This window comes from Podarcis gaigeae (assembly GCF_964106915.1).
Source record: "Podarcis gaigeae genome assembly, chromosome: 3".
Taxonomy (NCBI): Eukaryota; Metazoa; Chordata; class Lepidosauria; order Squamata; family Lacertidae; genus Podarcis; species Podarcis gaigeae.
Genome location: NC_139680.1, coordinates 77,976,346 through 78,000,056, shown reverse-complemented (window position 1 = coordinate 78,000,056; position 23,711 = coordinate 77,976,346). Strand labels below are relative to the sequence as shown.

Genomic DNA, 23,711 nt, shown 5'->3' with positions numbered 1-23,711 from the left:
CCAGCATCTCTGCAGAGAATTGGCTTCCCATGCACATAGAATAGTCTTTAAAGAATGCATGTGGCACATTTAAACTTTCTGTGAACTACCTACACAGAACTGTATGATTTGGATGCAAAAAATTTATTCAGGCATTTTCAGGGTGACGTTTCCAAATAGATGAAAACTAAGCAGTTCCTTGCTGACAGTTTCTGGCTATGGGTACATCCTTGCAAATGCTTTTTTTTTTAAAGTTAGATAATATTCTCCAAATAATTGAAATCACTTAGATCTGCAAGAGCCAATTTTTCAACAACAGTTGTGTTCCTAAGGAAGCAGTCCTCAAGTTACTTATGAGGGATGAAACAAATGACTATGAACATTAATTAGGCTTCCATCTATATACAAGAAGTTCAGTTTGTCAAACTGTGGCCAATTTATAAATCCCTTTCTTGCAATGTTATCCAGGACTTGGGCGGATGAAGAATGTAAGGTCATTGTGATAAGCCATCTTATAAACAGCACTCACAGAAGAGTTAATGTTGCCAAACAATTAAAATGAAGATGATGTTTTAAAAAGCTATGTGGACACAACATCCTTGTTGAATTAATCTGCTGCTTCAGTTAGGGCTCCTTAGATTGCAAACAATTATGAGATTTAGAATAATTATGCCAACATTAAATCTTACTGATTTCAATTGAACTTAAGTACAAGTGTCTATATACAGGATCATGGCCTTAACTTTCACTACAGTTCTCCTCTCATAAACATTTATTTAGCTTGAGGAGAAAGTCCCACTTTATACTTAGAAGACAAAATCAAAACTAGGAAATGCTCCGGAAAACTATGGCTGGGTAAAGAAAAACAAAAGTTCACCAGTATAAGGATGTGGGTAAGAGAGTAAGCACAAGCGCTTTTGATTTTATAGTAGGTGCAGCTCACAAAGCTGAGTTAACAAGGCTTTTAAGTTACATTAACAGTAGCATTTCCCCTTCATGGATCACTGCCTTGCCGTGGTGAAGGGGCTTGAAGAACTCAGAGAAGCTATGAACTATGCCGAGCAGGGCACCCAAGATGAACAGGTCATAGTGGAGAGTTTTGACCAAACGTGATCCACCTGGAGGAGGAACCGGCAAACCACTCCAGTATCCCTGCCAAGAAAACTCCATGGACAAAGACAACAGGCATATAAAAGTTATGACGCTGGAAGATGAGCCCCTCAGGTCGGAAGGCGTCCAACATGCTACTGGGGAAGAGCGGAGGACAAGTACAAGTAGATCCAGAGCTGATGAAGCGGCTGGGCTAAAGCCGAAAGGACGTTCAGTTGCGGATATGCCTGGAAGCGAAAGGAAAGTCCAATGCTGTAAAGAAAAATATTGCATAGGAACCTGGAATGTAAGAAAAATATTGCATAGGAACCTGGGTAAGTTGGATGTGGTCAAAAATGAGACGGCAAGAATAAATATTGACATCCTGGGCATCAGTGAGCTAAAATGGACGGGAATGGGCGAATTCAGTTCGGATGACCATCATATCTACTACTGTGGGCAAGAAACCCGCAAAAGAAATGGAGTGGCCCTCATAGTCAACAAAAGAGTTGCGAAAGCAGTACTGGGATGCAATCTCAAAAATGATAGAATGATCTCGATACGAATCCAAGGCAGACCTTTTAACATCACAGTAATCCAAGTTTATGCACCAACTACTGGTGCAGAAGAAACTGAAATTGACCAATTCTATGAAGACTTACAAGACCTTATAGAAGTGACACCAAAGAAGGATGTTCTTCTCATTATAGAAGATTGGAATGCTAAAGTAGGGAACCAAGAGATAAAAGGAACAACTGGCAAGTTTGGCCTTGGAGAGCAAAATGAAGCAGGGCAAAGGCTAATAGAGTTCTGTCAAGAGAACAAGCTGGTCATCACAAACACACTTTTCCAACAACACAAGAGACGACTCTACATGTGGACATCACCAGATGGGCAGCATCGAAATCCGATTGATTATATTCTCTGCAGCCAAAGATGGAGAAGCTCGATACAGTCAGCAAAAACAAGACCTGGAGCTGACTGTGGCTCAGATCATCAGCTTCTTATAGCAAAATTCAAGCTTAAACTGAAGAAAGTAGGAAAAACCACTGGGCCGGTAAGATACAATCTGAATCAAATCCCTTATGAATACACAGTGGAAGTGAGGATCAGGTTTAAGGATTTAGATTTGCTGGACAGAGTGCCTGAAGAACTATGGATGGAGGCTCACAACATTATACAGGAGGCAGCAACGAAAACCATCCCAATGAAAAGGAAATGCAAGAAAGCAAAGTGGCTGTCCAACGAGGCCTTACAAATAGCGGGGGAGAGAAGGCAAGCAAAATGCGAGCGAGATGGAGAAAGATACAGGAAATTGAATGCAGATTTGCAAAAAATAGCAAGGAGAGATAAGAGGGCCTTCTTAAATGAGCAATGCAAAGAAATAGAGGAAAACAACAGAATGGGAAGAACCAGAGATCTGTTCAAGAAAATTGGAGATATGAAAGGAACATTTCGTTCAAAGATTACCATAATAAAGGACAAAAGTGGTAAGGACCTAACAGAAGCAGAAGACATCAAGAAGAGGTGGCAAGAATACACAGAGGAATTATACCAGAAAGATATGGATGTCTTGTACACCCCAGGTAGTGGGGTTGCTGACCTTGAGCCAGACATCCTGGAGAGTGAAGTCAAATGGGCCTTAGAAAGCACTGCAAATAACAAGGCCAGTGGAAGTGATGGTATTCCAGCTGAACTATTTAAAATTTTAAAAGATGATGCTGTTAAGGTGCTACACTCAATATGCCAGCAAGTTTGGAAAACTCAGCAGTGGCCAGAGGATTGGACAAGATCAGTCTACATCCCAATCCCAAAGAAGGGCAGTGCCAAAGAATGCTCCAACTACCGCACAATTTCACTCATTTCACACGCTAGCAAGGTTATGCTTAAAATTCTACAAGGAAGGCTCAAGCAGTATGTGGACCGAGAACTCCCAGAAGTGCAAGTTGGATTTAGAAGAGGCAGAGGAACTAGAGACCAAATTGCAAACATGCGCTGGATTATGGAGAAAGCTAGAGAGTTCCAGAAAGACATCTACTTCTGCTTCATTGACTATGCAAAAGCCTTTGACTGTGTCGACCACAGCAAACTATGGCAAGCTCTTAAAGAAATGGGAGTGCCTGATCACCTCATCTGTCTCCTGAGAAATCTCTATGTGGGACAAGAAGCTACAGTTAGAACTGGATATGGAACAACTGATTGGTTCAAAATTGGGAAAGGAGTACGACAAGGCTGTATATTGTCTCCCTGCTTATTTAACTTATATGCAGAATTCATCATGCGAAAGGCTGGGCTGGATGAATCCGAAGTCGGAATTAAGATTGCCGGAAGAACTATCAACAACCTCAGATATGCAGATGACACAACCTTGATGGCAGAAAGTGAGGAGGAATTAAAGAACCTTTTATTGAGGGTAAAAGAGGAGAGCGCAAAATATGGTCTGAAGCTCAACATCAAAAAAACGAAGATCATGGCCACTGGTCCCATCACCTCCTGGCAAATAGAAGGGGAAGAAATGGAGGCAGTGAGAGATTTTACTTTCTTGGGCTCCATGATCACTGCAGATGGTGACAGCAGCCACGAAATTAAGAGACGCCTGCTTCTTGGGAGGAAAGCAATGACAAACCTAGACAGCATCTTAAAAAGTAGAGACATCACCTTGCCAACAAAGGTCCGTATAGTAAAAGCTATGGTTTTCCCAGTAGTGATGTATGGAAGTGAGAGCTGGACCATAAAGAAGGCTGATCGCCAAAGAATTGATGCTTTTGAATTATGGTGCTGGAGGAGACTCTTGAGAGTCCCATGGACTGCAAGAAGAACAAACCGATCCATTCTTAAGGAAATCAGCCCTGAGTGCTCACTGGAAGGACAGATCGTGAAGCTGAGGTTCCAATACTTTGGCCACCTCATGAGAAGAGAAGACTCTGTGGAAAAGACCCTGATGTTGGGAAAGATGGAGGGCACAAGGAGAAGGGGGCGACAGAGGATGAGATGGTTGGATAGTGTCTTCGAAGCTACAAACATGAGTCTGACCAAACTGCGGGAGGCAGTGGAAGACAGAAGTGCCTGGCGTGCTCTGGTCCATGGGGTCACGAAGAGTCGGACACGACTAAACGACTAAACAACAACAGTAGCATTTGTTCAGCACTGTTTGTGATCACTAAAGTTATTATTATTTTTATTTCAGACATTTCTACACCAATTCATTATTTGCACTTTTATGGGGTCTACTAAATCACCATACTCAGGACATCCATGTCCCATTATGGCTATAGTTGGCACACCAGCTATAGCTGTTAATGGGTACTCTAGTTTGTCATAGTTACCACTATTAATTGATATATGCTGAGCATCAATTGTCCTGTTACAGTAATGATCAGGCCTGGGTGTGCAGAAGGTACTGCAAACATATTTTCTGTGTCTGGATCTGTACATACAGCACTTGTACCACATGTGGGTCTCAAAGGGAGTCCTAGTTAGGGGGGTTAAAGGTGGTAACAGTGATAAACATCAGAAGCATATGTGGGCAAAGGCAGACTCCAGCTACAGGAATGTGATATCTGCATTTTGGCCAGTATGCACATGATCAGTTTCAAGATTATTATAAGTGGCTGCATTTGCATGCAACACTAAGCCAATCTTAATAAGTGATGATATACATGAGCTGCATGGGATGCACAGAGCTCCTTTGCAGCAGCTTCACTCCTCTTTTGATGATGCAAGCAGATGAACAAGCTGGATTGAGCACTTAATCATGGCTTCCCATTACATGTGAACCCATAAAATAAGGTTAATGATTCCAAACTAGCCAGGATATTAAGCCAACTTGAAATCATTTTCTGGTTTGTTTTGAAGCCATTAAACAGTTTCCAGGTTCACATAAAATGAGAAGCTATTGTGCTGTGATGAATCCTGGATTGTTAAGCTGTTCATGTGAAGGGAAGAGCGAAGAGGCTGCAGAAAGTCTGTATGCACCAACGTGCATATTCTGGCTTATTTTTCCCCTTCTCCAAAAGTGCAGATAAATGCCTCAGGCTTTGGTGTTCCTAAAGTTATGTTACCTATCTGATGTTCCAGGAAACTGATTTTAATATGTGTTGCTTGGAATCATGAAAGCAAAGATTGCTTATTTGGCCACAGTGATACACACCTTAGTTTCCATTTTAGCTGTAAGCTGCTTTGAGTCCCTTTCAGGGAGAAGGGCAGGATATCAATAAACAGCAACAACACTCAGGTCCTGCTTGTGGGCTTCCACCTGGGGCACTGGGTTGGCCACCGTGAGAACAGGAAACTGGACTCAGTGACCTTTTGGTCTGATCCAGCAGGGCTATGCAATGTATGTATGGCTATTCTGAATTTTGGATTTGCGGGCACCTACTGCAGCTTTTCTTTTGACACAGCAAACTGTTTATATATGAATTGCATATTTTGTATTTTTTAAAAAAGTTATACAACACTTTGAAATATGTTTTAAGCAGTATAGAAATGGTTTAGGATAAAAATAAATATTTGTATAAAGACTAGTCTTGTTGCCCTCCACTACCTTTGAAAATACTGCTTAATGGAACAGGAAATACAGTGGTACCTCGGTTAAGTACTTAATTCATTCCGGTGGTCCGTTCTTAACCTGAAACTGTTCTTAACCTGAAGCACCACTTTAGCTAATGGGGCCTCCTGCTGCTGCCGCGCCGCAGGAACACGATTTCTTTTCTCACCCTGAAGCAAAGTTCTTAACCCGAGGTAATATTTCTGGGTTAGCAGAGTCTGTAACCTGAAGCGTATGTAACCTGAGGTACCACTGTACTGCTTAAATGGAACAGGAAATTGGATGGTATTCTACTAACTGTCCCATCAGCAGAAAAATTACCTCTAGCACACAACAGGATTTCCACCGCTCTCTTCACCCCTTGTGTGCCCCAAACGCTCCCTAGATTTGCTCAGGAGGGTTGGGAAGACCCCTAGAACAGACTTAAGGTATGCAGGGTTGGGAGGTGGGAAAGTCCTATTGTGCTAGCAGTAATGTTTGTCCTGACAGGACCGTTACTTAGTGCTCTGTTGAATACAACCAATATACAGTACTTTACTCATGCAATCATTTTAATACCTTGAATTCAGCTATCTCTGCTACATTTGGTAGCTAGTTTATTAAAAACATACATCTTTCTGTCTCAGTATGAGGTGCTCAAGGATGGTCACAAGTATCCTAGCCCTAAACTATTTAGGGCTTTAAAGCAGGGCAGCACAAATCCTCTCCCCTACCCTTGCCAGATCTTTTAACCAAAGTGAGGAAGGAATTCATGGACATTCTGAGATTGTGGCAAATGTTGTCTGTATTTCGGGTGTTGTATTGCTAACAAATTCCACTGTGAGGTGGGTCTGAGGCCTGGCTTCTCTTTAAAAATTCTGTATTCAAGGCTAGACTTTAACAAGCAAAGTGTGCCAAGCCACAAGTTCTTGTTCTTTATAAGAAAAGAAGCCAGCCCTTTGTCCACCTTAGGAAGGAAATAGTATGTACTAAACTCTCCACCCTAAACACCCACTCTCCCCCTTGAACTTTGGGAAGTTTAACACACACCCTGGAAGACCCTGGAATAATTGTTTAAATGGTTGCCTGTTATCATTTTGTCCAGCCCTCCTGTAAAGGTGTGACTACAACTTCAAGCTGAACCCAGAAACAAGCAAGCAAACAAACAAAACCATTCCACCGAAGATTGTACAATAATGGAGTGACCTATTCTGAATAAATTACTCTAGTCAAAAAGATTAATGGCTGAATTAAGCATCAGCTGAAGTTCTTTAAAGGCAGGCCTAAGTTAATATATTTTACACAATTTAAACATGTACAGTCAACACAATGGAATAAGTATGATTGGTGCTCATCTAAAATGTAGATCTGCAATGGCATAATGGGGTCACTTGCTCTACCCTGGTCATGAGGAAGGAAAAGAAAATTTTTGGGAAAGTGCCTGGCTCCAGAAGGGGGCTATCTGTATGACATTGCCTTGTTTTTACCAGATCTTTCGGAGAACCCTTGGGAGAACTGCAATTGGTGGGAATGAATAATGCAGACCTGATGGCCAAGGAGACATTGGGGCATCTCACCCTTCTGTGTGTGGGTTGTAGAAATAGGAGAGGTCTACCAAAAATGGTGGGGACGCGGGCGGCGCTGTGGGTTAAATCACAGAGCCTAGGACTGGCCGATCGGAAGGTCGGCGGTTCGAATCCCTGTGACGGGGTGAGCTCCCGTTGCTCGGTCCCAGCTCCTGCCAACCTAGCAGTTCGATAGCACGTCAAAGTGCAAGTAGATAAATAGGTACCACTCTGGCGGTAAGGTAAATGGCGTTTCCGTGCGCTGCTCTGTTTCGCCAGAAGCGGCTTAGTCATGCTGGCCACATGACCCGGAAGCTGTACGCCGTCTCCCTCAGCCAGTAAAGCGAGATGAGCACCGCAACCCCAGAATTAGCCACGACTGGACCTAATGGTCAGGGGTCCCTTTACCTTTACCTTTACCAAAAATGGACTACACTGACTGTGAAGTTGATTGACGACCTGCCGGTGCAGTGTCCATTTGCCTGGACCCAGTGTGATGCAGGTGGTCTGGCTGAGAGGCTCAGGAGGTGGCATTCTACCCAGTTCATGAGTGGGCCGACTCTTGCTGGAGGTCAAGGGATCTGGTGCCAATTGATATACGATTTCACACTGATGCTGTCAGACCACAGAAAGATGTGGAGAGACTGGTGTAATAGAGGGAAGTGTTGCATATCTAACTGGGACACCCAGAGCTCCAGCCAGTTGACGCTGTTTGGTGCTTCTGATGGGAACTACTTTGCCTGGATCAAGAGATTGGCGCCTGACATAATTATTGTCTTGTGTAGATCCTGGACGGGAGTGTCTTTCCTGCAGTTGGCATTTCTGATCCACTATTTCATGGCTGCTTTGATTCTTATAGTCACCTTGATATGCCAATGTCTGTTATGAGTGATCACCCACTGGTATGGTAGGGGAGTCTAATGAAGGGTCCTGGCATGTTGTTTGGACCATGGAGTGATCTACACAACCTGAGAATTTGAGCCATCATCTTGATATCCATCTTCTTTGAGGCAATGAGGAGCTCCTGGGGAGGGAAAAGATTTGAGTGGATGCTGCCTCTTGAAACCCCAAGAAATCCTCCTCTTCTGAGGATGATGGAGAGTGAAAAGCATGTGCATGATCAGACTGATTAATATCAGATTCAGCCCCATTAGGGGAGACCAGGAGAACCATATTCTCTGTTAGAGAACGCATGGGCTGGTTGCTTAAAGAAGCGGGAGGCTCTGGTCTGATCACCTAATAGGTGTGCTCTCGTTATATCTTTATCTCTTTGCTGTTTCTGGTTTTTGACTGCAGGCAGTGCCATATAGCTATCCAAATGTGTTGTTTTCTTTTAAGCCTTGCAAGCTACCAGGATGCCTCGTGAGCACGGTGGCACCATAGCCCAATCCTGTGACCCCATGATGCCAGGAAGAGATCTTGCAAGCATACATATTTCTGTATAGAGCTCAAGATTATACAATGCAACATTTTATTTTTGATAAAAAGATCCAAAGACCAATCTCTAGCATTTCAAGTTTTTTAAAAAAATTAAATAACAATGCTATTGTTGCTCCTTTAGTCCTGTTATATCTGAAAATCAATTGTATGGTATTTTTTAAGTGTTGTTTTTTAAGGTGGCATGGCTGGGAAAAGTCTTTTCTGAAATACCTTAGTCAACTGCTGCCATCAGAGTTTACAGTACTGGATTAGGTGGACCATAATCTGTAAGGTAGCTCCATATAGTCATATTCTTTAATTGAATTCTGTTGGATTTTGTGTTTTGCAGAAAACATGTCCTTTTGCAGACCTTTAAGGGTATCCAGTTCAAATATATATATTTAAAAAAATAACTATAATAAAGTGCTTTCCATTGCAAAGAAAACAAACATTGCCCGACATTAGAAACCACAACCACTAATATTTCACCACAACTACTGCCTGCCTATTTAACCACCTTTTGCCAAACCCAACCCAATAGCCATTATTTTATTGTTTGCAGAGGTTTGTTTTGCTAAATCTCATGATATGTTTTTTGTTTTGTTTTTTAAGGTCAAACTTAACAGCATACACACCCATCTACTTGAATACACAGTTATCCCTTCATATATGGTCTGGCAAGATCTTCAGTGGAAGACAACAGGGGTTAGAACAGTTTTTCCCCAAACCATAAAGCTACTCAAAATAATATATTTAAGAAATCTGGGAAACAATACGGACTTCTGTATAACTGATACTCGGTATAAGTTATGCAGATCAACAAAGCAATGTCAAATGTTTGGTTGATGAAGATATCAAATGGATGCTCATAACAGATTGAATTTCATCATAAAAACAGCCTTGTTTTGAAATACTATATTCTGATACCTACTGTTGGCTCTTCTGCTACTGGGGAAAAAAAGTTTGTTCAATGGAACATGCTGAAATGAAAATAAGAATCCTTATAACTTTGGTTCGTAACTCTAACTGGAAAAAGCATCAGTACTATAATCCAAGAAGATGTCAAAATAATTACCGTATTTACTTGAGTCTAATGTGCACCTTTTTTTGCCAAATTACATTGCAAAAATTAGGGTGCGCATTAGATTTGATGCTACATTTACATTTGCCGGCAAATACTTTTTTTGTTTCAAGGTGGTCATCTTTAGTGGGAGTTTACAACATGCATTAGTAGTTGACTATAGTGCCCTGCCAGTTGCAGTTTACCTAGACCAGGGATGTCCAAGATCACAATCTACTGGAAGATGCCTGGGAGGTTTTGGTAAATCACAGTTGATTGCTGGGTCCCTTTCCGTTAGTAAATTAACCCCCCTCCCCACAAAGCTCAACAACTTTGACCTGAACCCCCCCAAAAGGCTCACTGGCAGTTTTTAATTCTGTGAGTAGATCGCAGCCTCTTGGGAGTTGGCCACCCCTGACCTAGACCATCACATTTTGTAAAGAACAATAACAACAGGATTTTGCTTCAGATATGATTATTACAAAGTCAAATTATAAGGTCCAGTTTCAGTGCTATAGACAAGCCATATAGATTTAGATGGTCTGTACAGAAATGCATGCAGATGGGCCCAGGCTCAACCCTCCAAGGCTGGCCGACAGGGAAACCTTATCTTGCACAAACATTTCTAGTGGGATCCACTTTACATATTCTCTAGCACTAAACAAAGCCTGAATGCAATAAGTTTCAATGCTGCTTAATCTGCATAGCCATTATTTATACATCTATAACTTGTCCCCTTTGTTTTTGTTAAAAGCAACCCTTCAGTCACAAAGTTAGCAAGGCTAAAATTATCTAGCTTCCCAGATTTGTCACACACAATTCTCGACAACAGCAAGTCATAATGAATGCTTATCATTTCCACTGATGCCTAACATTGATGACTGAGGTTTAGATTCCACAAAAAAGGGAGGAATCTCCCCAATTCTCCATGTCCCCCCCTTCAGTCTAGAATCATAGAATTGTTGAGCTGGAAGGGATCCTGTGGACCATCTAGTCTAACCCTCTTCAATGCAGGAATATGCAGCTGTTCCATACAGGGGTAAAACCTGCAACCAACTGGGCTGTCCTGTCCTTGCCTTGTCTTTTTTGTGTCCAGCAGCCTCCACATTTAACTTGCATTTTCTCTGTTCAGGCTACACAATTTATTAATTATTCTCCCCTTTACCCTATGCCTTCACTTCATACAGTGTACATCTTCTCCATGCAGGATATTTAAAGATGTCTGAAGGAAAGGGACTGAACAAATGTAGCACAGGAAAGTGTGTCATACAGATATACCAACCATGAGTTACGTACAGACAGATCTACTGAACATGCCTCCGCCCTCCTGGCAAGGGTGGCCAATGTTCTTCTACAAAAGGATTGTTCGCCAAAGAAAGATTGCAAGAGGGTACTCACTTGTTTGTTCTTTGTCTTTGTGATGGTGTCCGAAATGGGTTTCTTCCTCTCTTTAACAGCTGTCTTAGAAAACAGTTCTTCAAATTCGTGATAATCTATGGAAGGCTCTTCAATTTTCTCCCACACAAGTGAAGTACTAGAATCTCTAAAGTTAAGCAAAAGACCTATGTAGGACAATGTCAGACTAAAGAATCATAAAATGGTAGAATAACGATAGATAATAAATAATTTAAGCTGCTAAAAGTAGCATTCTTTTTCTTCTATTTTCCATATTAAAGTAAGTTGCAAATTTTCTGTAAAACATACTTTTTAGTAGGGAACTGGTTTCATAGAGTAACAAAAATAGGGATATGCAGGCCATAATTTAAGGAATATTAAGATTTCTATCTGAAGGTTTCTGATCAAAGTCACTATGTCAATAGTCAAGAAAGGTGAGAGGATCTGGAAAATAAGTATTTGCAGATTAACATTAAGTTTAATTAAGCTTAAAAGGCAAGCAAGGAGAAGAAAGAAAAGAAAACACTTTCACAAAACCTAGCATAATGTTTACACAGGGCAATTTTTGGTTAACTAGAACTATTGCGAAGACTTCAAAATTTTGTCACAGACTTCATAAATCAGTGCATAGCTTATGCTGCCTTTGGTTCATATTTGAAATCGATTTGCACTGTGAGGTCAGATTGTATTGTTTCTTTTCTCTTAATAAGAGGGATGTTAGCAGCACAATCTGAATCAACTAGCTCTTCTCTCCCTACTTGACTATTATTATTAGAAGGTAAGAGAAGTGGGGAAAGGGTATGATGCACAGAGTAGTGGACACAAGCAGAAAACAACACAAAGAACCTCAATTTAGTTTTCCGTTGCTCAGAGGAAAAATACATGAAAATAATTCCATGAAACATTCTGAACTGCATCCCCACAGCCGCACCAGAGATGACAATGCACTGCAACAACAGCCTTTTTGATCCACATTACAGACTAGAAAACCTCTTCCACAGCCACTCTTCAATATCCCCAAATATTTCTCTTTGTGCCTGAATTTTCCTGATAGAACTCAGTCCTGGAACCTGTTTTCAATGCAGATGGAACAATAATAAAGTGTGTGCCTCCAAGTACGTGCATTATACTCTACTTTGCAGAGGTGGGGAACTTTTAACCCTCCTGAAATTGGTGGACTCCGAACTCCCATCAGTACCAACAAACATGGTCCATGGTCAGGAATGATGGGAGTTATAGTACTCCCTTATCCCTGCCATAATACAAGAACTGTGGGGCTAGTTTATACATGTGACTGCAATTTTGTATTCCCACAATTTGTCCAGGTTGCTCATGCAACTGAAGTACTTTCATACCTGTACTGGACCACTTCCTGCCAACATGCTGATATATTTTTTTAAGTCATAATCCTGTGTGGCCATGTACATATGAAGAGATTTTCTCCATGAGATTGTGGATACAGGTAAATGTGCCAAATGATAGCTCCAAGGGCATTCAGTGGCATTTGTCGCATGTGTATGAATTGGCCACCCAAGAGAACATCTTTGAAAGCTCCATGAGAAAGTGCAATTTGCATTAAACATATATGTTATAATTACATCTGATTCAGAATCGAAGATAATACACATTGCTGTCCTGGGAATTATTAGTGTTTGACCAAGCCAAATATGCTCTATGCCACCTGGTAACTTTTACTGTTAAAATACACAGCAAAACACTTCTTCCTAACATTCTCTCAAAGCACACAAAAACAAGCACAAAAATAAGCATTATAAAACATGGTTTATCAGTATATAATGACGGGTGGGGGGGCAGGCAGTGACTTTGGGATGCTGGTATTTTTCAGTTCTTAGTATAACATGATCTGATTGCAAAAGCTACCAACCAAACATTTCTGGCGTGTTTGTTACCTTTTATTATGAAGCTGAATTCTTGTCCAATAAAGAGGCTTCATTGGTCGAGAAGGTTCTATTGCATGTTTCCTGCTACCTTTTTCCTGGTTCATCCCCATTACAAATAAACCAGCTGGCAAGGGAGGGGGAAGAAACCCAGGAAGATGTGGAAGGCCAGCAGGTGGAGGAGGTGGCGCACCCATACCAGGCAACGGTGGTGGTGGAGGAGGGGGAGCTCCTGCACCAGGCAAAGGTGGGGGAGGGGGTGGGGGTGGTGCCACCATGCCTGGCAAAGGTGGAGGTGGTGGCACTCCCATCCCTGGTAGAGGTGGTGGAGGGGGAGGTCCCGTCATGCCTGGCAAAGGTGGAGGTGGTGGCACTCCCATTCCTGGTAGAGGTGGTGGAGGGGGAGGTGCCACCATGCCTGGCAAAGGTGGAGGTGGTGGCACTCCCATTCCTTGTAGGGGTGGTGGAGGGGGAGGTACCACCATGCCTGGCAAAGGCGGAGGTAGTGGCACTCCCATTCCTGGTAGGGGTGGTGGAGGGGGAGGTCCCGTCACGCCTGGCAAAGGTGGAGGTGGTGGCACTCCCATTCCCGGTAGAGCTGCCACAGCTGGCACAAGATGGGGGGAGAGAATAGCTGCTCCTGGGAAAGGTGGAGGTGATGGCACTCCAATGTCTGGCAAAGGTGGGGGAGCAGGTAACATTTCCCTTCCAGGAAGAGGTGGTGGACGTGGGATGCCTGTAGGCATTCCAGCTCCAGGCAATGGAGGCGGAGGAGGGATGCTTGCAAAAGACAAAGGAGGAGCAGGTGGAGGCATGTCCATTCCAGGCAGAGGTGGTGGAGGAGGAATCCCTTCAACAGGCAATGGTGGGGCAGGAGGGGGCATTGCGCCGGGCAAAGACAGGGAATACCCTGAGGCAGGTAGGGACGACGAAGACAGTACACATGAACTAGACGTGGATGAAGTTAAAAATAAGTCTCCTGCTCCAGGCAGGGAAGCAGACTGTCCAGTTGTGGGATGAGAGGATAAGGAAGGGGAATGTTCACTGCAAGTAATACTTTCAGTGCTTAGAGCTGGGTGGGAAGCTGATGGTACCAATTGCTCTTGACACAAAGGTGATGACAAATTAGCATCAGGTCCTGAAGGTTGTGACGTAGTTAGTTTCTCCTGGGCAGCATCCAACTGTACTGAAATCCGTTTTGGAGACAGGACTAAAGATATTTCAGAGCAAAAGGTGGGTTGTGGCTCAAGTGTTGGCAATGGCTGAGTTGGCCCTTGATGCTGATCCCCTTTGAGGTGCAGAGGTGCTTGTGGCAGTGTGTTGGCTGAAGGCATTGTGTGTGTTAAACAATCATCTGTTGGTGAAGTCTGCACAGATTTTGTAATTATAGTTTTGGGAAGGGCACCTAATGTATGTTCTTGAAGAGCTGCATTAGAGAATCCTTCAGGCGTTGGCTGCGTACCCTCATTCCACTGACTACTACTAGAAATCAGCACCTCTGCCGCTGGAAACTGTTTCTCTAACTCTGCAATTTTTGTTTTCAGGTCCTGTATGGTCTGCTCAAGTCGCTGAATTTCGCTTGCCCGCTCTTCTGATTTCATTGCAACATCTTCCTAATGGGGGGAAAAAAGAAAAAGATAAGAAAAGTCAACATAAAAAAGAAAATGTGGTATTTTCCAGCAGAGAGAGAGAATGTTCAGAGAGACTTAAGATGGAACTATAAAAATTAATTACAACTCTGTGAATACGTCAGAACATTGGAAAGATCTAACCACTGAGGGCTACTTCACACATTCATTTTTAAAAGTTGCTCATCTGCTCTGTATGACGCAGATACATGCTTTTAGGTGCATTACAAAAGAAATTCTGGTTTTGCATGTTTTGAGGCCTACCATTCCAAATATTCTCTCTCTTTTTCATAACTTTGACACAAAAATCACATGGACCTTTTAAACTTTGCAACAAGAGGTAGAAACTAAATTTCTTTTTTTTAAGGCTTGTATAATTAAATCTGTGGATTCACTGGATTCCTGAATGGAAGCCAAGGAGAGTCACTCATACTGTGGCCCCAATTCGGGTAATTGGAATTTGTTTCTGGTCTTTCATGGAGACTGGATTTCACCAAGCTGATCAGATAAAAGCATTACAGACATGCAACATCTATATCCCAAATGGTATTGGAGAATAGTCATGTGTTCCTTCTGCCATAAAAGTAAAGCTTATTTTGATTGATTAACATCCATGCATTAGTTGCTTGAGATCACTCACCCTGGAGCAAATGACGGGCTATAGGAATGCCAAAGTAAGCCTGTGTTTACCACTGGAGCCACTTTGAATTGTGATGTTTGAAAATAGCCAAAGAACAACTATCCAAGGCTCCAAACAGTACGATGGAAAGAGACTAAAGGATAACTTAGTTTATTTCTCCAATTACAGCTTTTTGTGCCAGTTTCTCATTCATTAAGTTTCCAATTAAAATCATGGGGGTGTGTGTTTTTGTTTCAGGGGGAGAAAACAGACATTTGTATTCACTTTGTTAGAAAGACATAAAAAAAGAAAACAAGACAGAATGTCAGCCAGCACTAATGCTGATCAATGTATAATATATCATAAAAGCTTCAGAAAAGACACATCTAATCCTTGACATCTACAGCCAGAAACATGAGAGGCACATTAGAGATCAGGCGGTTTATTGTGGATGACTTTCCATCCGCAACAGCCAACTTCATTGAGAACTGGGGCATTTTCTACCAAAACCTGTGGGAAAATAACCAGTAATGCCTGATCTTCATCCTACTTCAACTGCATATAGGTTGCTTAGGATATCCTTCTTGCTGTACTTGCTCAATTCATCTACCTACTCAACAGACAATGTTCCCATGAAGAGGGCCTTGCACCTGGGTCCTCCTGTGTTATGTCCACAAGGATTCCTGATTGTGTGTATCTACCTGTTTGTGTTTGAAGGAGTGAACTACATGGGGACCAGCCAGATTAGCAATTCAAGCCTCTTCTCCCCTGGCTCTTATAAAGGCTTCCAGGTTTGGGCTGCTTGCTGGCCTGAGCAACTGGGAGACTCTGACCTTGCTGGACTTGTTTCCCTTCTTTCATCTCTGCCTCTGCTTCACTCCCAGCTTGACAGGAGTTGGGCCCAATACTACAAGTGTGTCTAGTTGCTTATGGACTAATGTGATTACTCCTTTGGAATTCATAAGCAGTAAATGATTATAAAACCACAAACTTGTAGGAATTTGTTTCACAAACAAGGTTGTTTCCAAAGACTGCAATGTTTATAGGCTGACACTTCAAATTAATGTAAAAAAAAAAAGGTAAACAATCAACATTAATGAAGGGGCTTTCCAAATTACATGCAAAAGCTCAAACTCATCTTTCATCTGAAAGTTTAGCTTTATACCATTGTTTATGAAAGGAAAGGTATGAGAATATTGAAACCCAGCAACTATTTCCTAGCCTTCAAGTAAAGCAAAGAGAGAACGAGAGAGAGAGAGAGAGAGAGAGAGAGAGAGTTGTTGTTTTAATGAAAAATAAAAGAACAGAGTTATAGAGGTGACACACAAGCATACGCCAGGAGTTCAAAAGGTTATTTATCTCATTGCTTATATACTAAAACATTGCTGTTTGGAACAGATGAGCTGGTTTGAGGGATTTAAGCTGTATTGCTTTTGTGACTATATATTTTAAACTATGTTTTTCAATAAAAGTACATAAATAAAAATACAATAAATAAAATAAAAAATAAATAAAATAAAAAATAAACTATTTACAAGATAAACCTGGCACAAATGGATGGGCAATCCATTGCTATGGAAACTCACAGACGATGTGAAAATGGTAATATTGCTACTGTGGCCCCAAAAGAAGAAAGCTATGTTGCCTTTTATGCTCCTTCAGTTCCTCCAGTCCCAAACTCAAACAAATCTAGGATGAGCCCATGCTGGGTCCATGTCAGTCGACAGGTGAAACACAGCTGAAACCAGAGCCATAGAAGTCCTATTGCCCACATGGCCAAAAGGCACAGTTTAAGACATGAAGGCTTCATTTTCAGGATTTCTATGTAGATAAGACTACAAAATGGGTATCAAATCAAATCATGACCAAGTAATGTTATGCTCCAACTTTATTCAACATGCAAATAAAAGTGGATGCCTCCTTATATAACCATTAGAGTGGACTAATACAACCATCTGTATTAGCTCCCTACTGGTCTCTAACTCTCAAAACATTTAGAAGTAGTCTATTAACTTATCCATTAAATGGGTATTAATATTAAAGGAATATTTAAAGGGCTGAGGCTGAAAAATGCCAGAGCAATCTAAACACCTGAGCTAAATAGGGTTTTTTTTTAAAAAAGTGGGAAAGGGCTTTAGTAGAATTTGTTTCCCAAACTAATTATTTGCTTGGTTATAGGTTCCAAGAGTTTTGTTTTAGCCCTCCTTCCCCCAAAAATCTTTTCCAATATTTTATTTTTGCAGAGAGAACATCTTGCCTCTTTTAATTTTTCTTAGAACCTATCTATCCACCAAGGAGATGAAAGGTCTGCTTCAAGGGGGGGAAACAAGACAATAACCTTCTACATACAAATTGGCTTGCTTTTGAAATAACTTCTAGAATGTCCTTTACAAAGATTAATTCAGTTTACACTATCTAAAAATCTCATTTGTGGAAAGACGGATTTCCCCCCTCTGAGTTCAGCCAAAGAGGAAAACACGGGATTGGCCACATTCTTTAATTTTATAATACCCATACTAACCAATTCCAACATAAAAGAAATTATTATTAAATAATAAGGCACATAAAAGATGGCATTTCTAATTGAAGACAGTTTCTTTTGTCTGGTTAAAATTAGACGTTGATCTCTCAGGTCTCCTTTGTAGATATCAAAGTCTCTAGGAGCCTTAAAGAACTTTTAAAGTTTAACAGCAATAATATTCAATATCCACTTATGTAATCAAACAGTTAAACTAAGTTACTTCTGTTTTGAAAAGCTGGTCGTTTTGATTTTGGGGATGGAGCAGGCCTTTCAGCTTGTCACTTAAGACAGTACAAATCTATCACCCATGTGAAAAAGTTGAGGTTCTCTGCTATGTGCACACACTCCTTGATTTTATAAAGCCAGACACACATAAGAATAAAGATGCTGGCATTTACAGCAAGGTTTAAACCAGATAATGCTGGAGGAAATGCCTTCAAATAAATCTCTGTTTTCCAGGATGAGTGAAGCCTCAGTATAAATAACAGATTCCTAAACACAGCTCAAGCTAAATCTCTACCATGAAGATATACTGGAGTGACTGGCGGAGTGGTGGTGATGGAGGAAGCAACTATTTTGATATAGTTGAATTACTATTTGGATTGGCTCTAAAGAAGAGCAAGCAAAAGACTTTGCTCCTCACTGGCCTTGATGGCTGCTTGCCCACCGCTACAGCCCTCCTGGCTCCCCTAAGGCCTGGAATGGCAACGGGAAAGGGGGAATGAAGTGGGACTGGGAAATCAGGGGAATTTGGCAGGACAATCTTGCTCAAGTGGAAATTGCTTTCTGCTCGCACAGCACATCTCTGGATCCAATCCATTCTGTATATCACATTGACTATACTTAACATTATGTATAATTATGTCTGTCTACTCTGGGACAATACAAACACCACATTTTTCGTTTCCATAGAGATAGAGCCCACAACCACAGGTTGTTTTTAGTGATACCAAAGGTGGGCAAAAAATCCGAAAGCACTGATAGAAAAGACTGGCTCTGAGAAAATTAAATAAAATCCATCTCATTACTCTGAATTGCCAAATGCAGAGAAGCTAAAAGCTGCTTCTTGGGGCAATAAAGAAGGCTTGCCTAGATATAACAAATGCAGTGTACAGACAGAAAAGTCCAATTTTGCAGAATCACTAGTTTTAAATCTGCCTTGGCAAGCAGTTGTCAACCCCTGTGGGTTCCTGCATACCAAGTTGGCTGGGAAATCAGCCTGAAAAATCAATCATCTATTAAATCTCTCCATTAGGGGGAAGCACTGATTTCATTTCTTGATTGTTTGTCTGTAATGCAGAATACAAGTTGCTTTATGTCTTGATGCATGGTATCCTAGATGATCCGTGCTGCTAGAGTCAAAGCATCTTTCCACGTGCATTGAACTTGACCAGGTAATCTGCCGAGGTACCTTGTTGTTCTCTAGAAAAACAGTGGGGAGGACACCTGTGATCTATACAAATCCACATGCATCATGGCATACTTACCCAATACCATGCCTAGGAGCTGAGGCATGTGCAATGCATATGCAAATCCATCCTTATTAGCCAGTTAGAAATTTATGTTTATCCTGCACAGGAAACAGACAAGTACCATATGTCTGGCACGGAAACAAAAGATCTCAACCCAACTGCTATATCATTTCCTCGCAATGTTTTAAGTACTCCCCTTTTTGAAATATAAATAAAATGGTTACTTCAGTAAATAAAATAAATACAGTAAATAGAGACGGCAATCCTCCCAATTCAATTCATAATTAAATTATTATCCATCCTGGCTTTGAAATTCCATCAAGAATGCAAAGAGCCTAGGAGCCTCCTTGCATACTGCCTTCCTCCAGGTATGACTCAAGCCCTTCATATGGGTGTAGCTCTTATGATGCTCCAGCCAGATGCATGTCAGTGCCCCACCCTGCAGCTTTCTAGGAATCAGACCCTCTACTTTTCGTCCATTGTACACCTTTGTGCTGTAATCAAATGCACAACAGATGCTAGAAACATTTGGAAAGATCAGAATAGTTTTGGCTATCATCACCTTCATTTTAGTTGTCCAAGTATTTCATACTCTGGAAATTGGTCCACACAAACACAAACTACAATTTTTTAGGTGCCCTCAATTTTCATATTGGCATAAACTCTCAGATGTATCTGTCTTGAAAACCCTCTTCCTATTCATAACCTCAGTATGAAGGTATTATTTAGCTAAGAAGTTAAAGATGTTGATTAACTTCTAGAGAACTGCAAAGAACAGTATAAAATAAATACTTATATTTCCACAGTGGCAGCACAACCAAATTTTGTAGCTGGTACTTGTGTCTATATAACAAATATGTTCCCGCAACTTTCAATATCCTGAATTTTATTCTGTTAAGAATCTCAAATATTGGCCAGTTCTATTTGCGTTTCTCTCACAAAGAAAACCACAGTCTTTCCCTTTTTCTGTTGATTTCATCTCTTTCATCTTGGTTATCAAATCCTCTAGTTCTCATACTCAAATGACCTGCAATGCTAATTTCAGTATGTGGATAATTTATCCTAATAGAAGCAAGAAACTGAGAAGCATAGACAAGACTGGTTGGAGGAGATAACTGTAGTTGCGTCTTTCCTTTGGCCAAGAAATACACTATCCGTAAAATATATCAGCAGTCCTATACTTAATCCTAGGGGTATGCAAAAGAGGACTATGCATGTAGCTGTGTGAAAAGCAATGGGGGCAATTTAGAGCAGACTTCATGTACAGCAACCTTATATTTTCTTATAATATTCTGATGGCTGTGAAAATTATGTTTTAAGAAATGGGCCATTTTAAAGTTTGGGAAAGCAACATACTTGGTAAAAGCAAGATCCAACCACTACAAGTGCATTCATTTTCAGACAATTCTGAACATAGCAAGCTATGTCATATCACTGGTCCATCTAGCTCAATACTGTCAACACTAGCTGGCAGTTGCTTTCCAAGATACTCAGCAGAGGTCTTTCTTAGCCTTTCCTGGCAGTGCTGTGTTTTGAACCTTTGCATGCTCCATCGCTGAGCTAAGCCCTTCCTTAGTTGACAATGGCTATCTATTATATGATTTTAACCAGTATAGTTATATTTTAAGTACAATATGAGTAACCATGCTAGAATGGCAAGAAAACATCGCCTTTGCAATCCCTGGTAAGAGTCACCATTTCTCCAAAGAGCAAAAGAGTCATTTCTCTGTAACAAGCATCTCCAACCTTCGGCCCTCCAGAAGTTTTGGACTACAATTCCCATCATCCCTGACCACTGGTCCTGTTAGCTAGGGATCATGGGAGTTGTAGGCCAACACATCTGGAGGGCCGCAGGTTGGGGATGCCTGCTCTGTAATAATCATCTTAAGTCAACTTAATTCCAACATTTTAGAGTAATTAAAATAAAGGGGTAAATTCCTTCTCTTTCTCGAGATCTACTCTTCAAGACTATCTGAAAATGAATGTTCAATTTCTAGTGGTGGTATCCTGATGTCAAAAAGTTAAACAACAACAAGTAGTGTAACTGATACTGAAATTTGCAGCAGCAGCATATAAATGCTTAACATACATGAGTTAAACAGCTGGCAAATGACAGCATGACTTCATATGCCCACAGTAATCCAGAGTATTGCATGTAAAACACAACAAGTGGCTTGTGTTTCTTTTGAATCAGTGCAGACATCCTTCTATTTTACGAAAATGGTCTGGGACCAAGACATATGAAGGACTACTTTTTCCAGTATGAAGCTTCCAGCCCACTTAAATGTTTAGGTAAAGGTAAAGGTAAAGGACCCTTGGATGGTTAAGTCCAGTTCAAGGCGACTATGGGGTGCAGCACTCATCTTGCTTCAGGTCAAGGGAGCCGGCGTTTGTCCACAGACAGCTTTCCAGGTCATGTGGCCAGCTTGACTAAACCACTTCTGGCACAACAGAACACTGTGACGGAAGCCAGAGCACATGGATACGCCGTTTACCTTCCAACTGCAGTGGTACCTATTTATCTACTTGCACTGGTGTGCTTTCGGATTGCTAGGCTGGCAGAAGCTGGGACAGAGCAATGGGAGCTCACCCCATTGCGTGGATTTGAACTGCTGACCTTCCAATCAGGAAGCCCAAGAGGCTCAGTGGTTTAGACCAGAGTGCCACCCACATCCCTCACTACTTAAATGATTGCACCATCCTATATATCATACACCTAGCTGGGACCAAGGAAAGAGCCTAGCAATGGCTGCAGCCTGGCTTTGTCTCCTGTAATGTCCTTCTGCATGCTGTTTAAAAAACATCCTTTTTAGGAAGGCTTTTGGACCATAAATTATGCTGAAATTATTTTTGATAGTTGTATTTTTTTATCCTTTTCCTCCATTTTAGTGTTTTATGGCTGCTTTATTTTGTTATTGTCAAACTGTTTTTTAAATTGTTATTGCTGAGGAAAGGCAAGGTATAAACGTTTTAAATAAATTTAAATAAACAAATTTGTGTGCACTAGTGCACTTGTACACTGGACAACTTGGCCCATTCCTTCCCCATATTACAGGAATTACAGGAATAGTGCTCAAGACAAGTTACCAATCATGATGACTGAACAGAGACAGAACTGCACTAATTCAGGCAGCCACAAATGTCTGACTCAGATAAATACATATTCCCATTGAGAAATATCAAATTTTACAGAGGAAAAACAATGTAGATTGGATTTGCGGAACTCATTTCTAAATCTGTGGCTGCCATCTAGTGTTTGAACAAGGACTCTACAGATCATTCTCTTTTAAAGCATTCCCATAAATTGATGGTGTTTTTTGATACAGCTTTAGTTCAGCTCAGTTAGCCAATTTGATTCAATTGCAATAAAAAATTGTGCTAGGAATCAATATGGGATTCTCACAGATACATTTGTTAATTATAAATTATATAACACTTAAATATCTAGAGTGATTATACTTAATTATAAATGATACAGCACTGGAGACATTAAGGTTGTACAAGGAGCCTTAAATCATCTTGGAAAATAGGGTGAAGTTTTTTATTCATTTGGTCACTCGAAATATCTGTTAAGTCATATTTCCTTCATGATGTTGCCATGTGAAATGCCCCAATGAACAGCCAACTCTCACAGACCAATGCTGCTACTTTTCGTCAATCCCAGAGTCCTTCCCCTTCTCTGCTTCCTTTCTCCCATATGCAGTATATAATAATAATAATATAATAATAACAATAATTTATTATTTATACCCCGCCCATCTGGCTGGGTTTCCCCAGCCACTCTGGGCGACTTCCAACCAAAGATTAAAAATACATTAAAACATCAGTCATTAAAAACTTCCGTAAACAGGGCTACCTTCGGATGTCTTCTAAACGTCAGATAGTTGTTTATTTCTTTGACATCTGACAGGAGGGCATTCCACAGGGTGGGCGCCACTACGAAGAAGACCCTCTGCCTAGTTCCCTGTACTTTACTTCTCACAGTGAGGGAGCCACCAGAAGGCCCTCAGCACTGGACTTCAGTGTCCAAGCTGAGCGATGGGTGTGGAGATGCTCCTTCAAGTATACTGACCCAAGGCCGTTTAGGTTTTAGAGGCACAAGTCAATGCTTTGACTTGTGCCTGGAAACATACTGGGAGCCAATGTAGGTCCCTGTTAGTCACATTTAAGACTCACTGATTAACTTACATTCCAGTTATTTATTTCAAAGTGAATTAGCACAATTTAAGGCCAATCTACACACTTCCGGTCGGCGCCAGCGCTTAATGGCGGCTCTCTCTCTGATCTCCGGAGAGAGGGCTGCTCCATGAGTTCGGGTCTGACCGCTACGGCGAAGCGGGGACCCCTAAAATCACAGGCGCGGAAGCCTGTGAACAAGGAGACTCGGTGGGCACAATTTGCGCCCCCCTTACTGCGAAAGAGCCTTTTTAAAGGCTCCGGAGGAGCATCGGGGGATCGCACGGTGCTGAGAGTCGCTACCCAGCCTGTGGAGTGAAGCCGCATCGCCATAGGCGGAGAGCGCCGATTCCTTCCTGAAATTT

At 41.4% G+C, this 23,711-nt stretch overlaps 1 protein-coding gene across 1 annotated transcript in view; it reads right to left on the bottom strand.

The window, feature by feature from the left end:
* The window catches only part of FMN2 (formin 2), a 162,720-nt gene that overhangs the window by 90,186 nt on the left and 48,823 nt on the right, over positions 1–23,711 (bottom strand). The window contains exons 6-7 of the mRNA XM_083732050.1: positions 12,943–14,543; positions 11,036–11,180 (exon numbers count right to left, since the gene is read on the bottom strand). Of these exons, the coding sequence (XP_083588176.1) occupies positions 11,036–11,180; positions 12,943–14,543 (1,746 nt within the window). The remainder of the gene's footprint in view (positions 1–11,035; positions 11,181–12,942; positions 14,544–23,711) is intronic.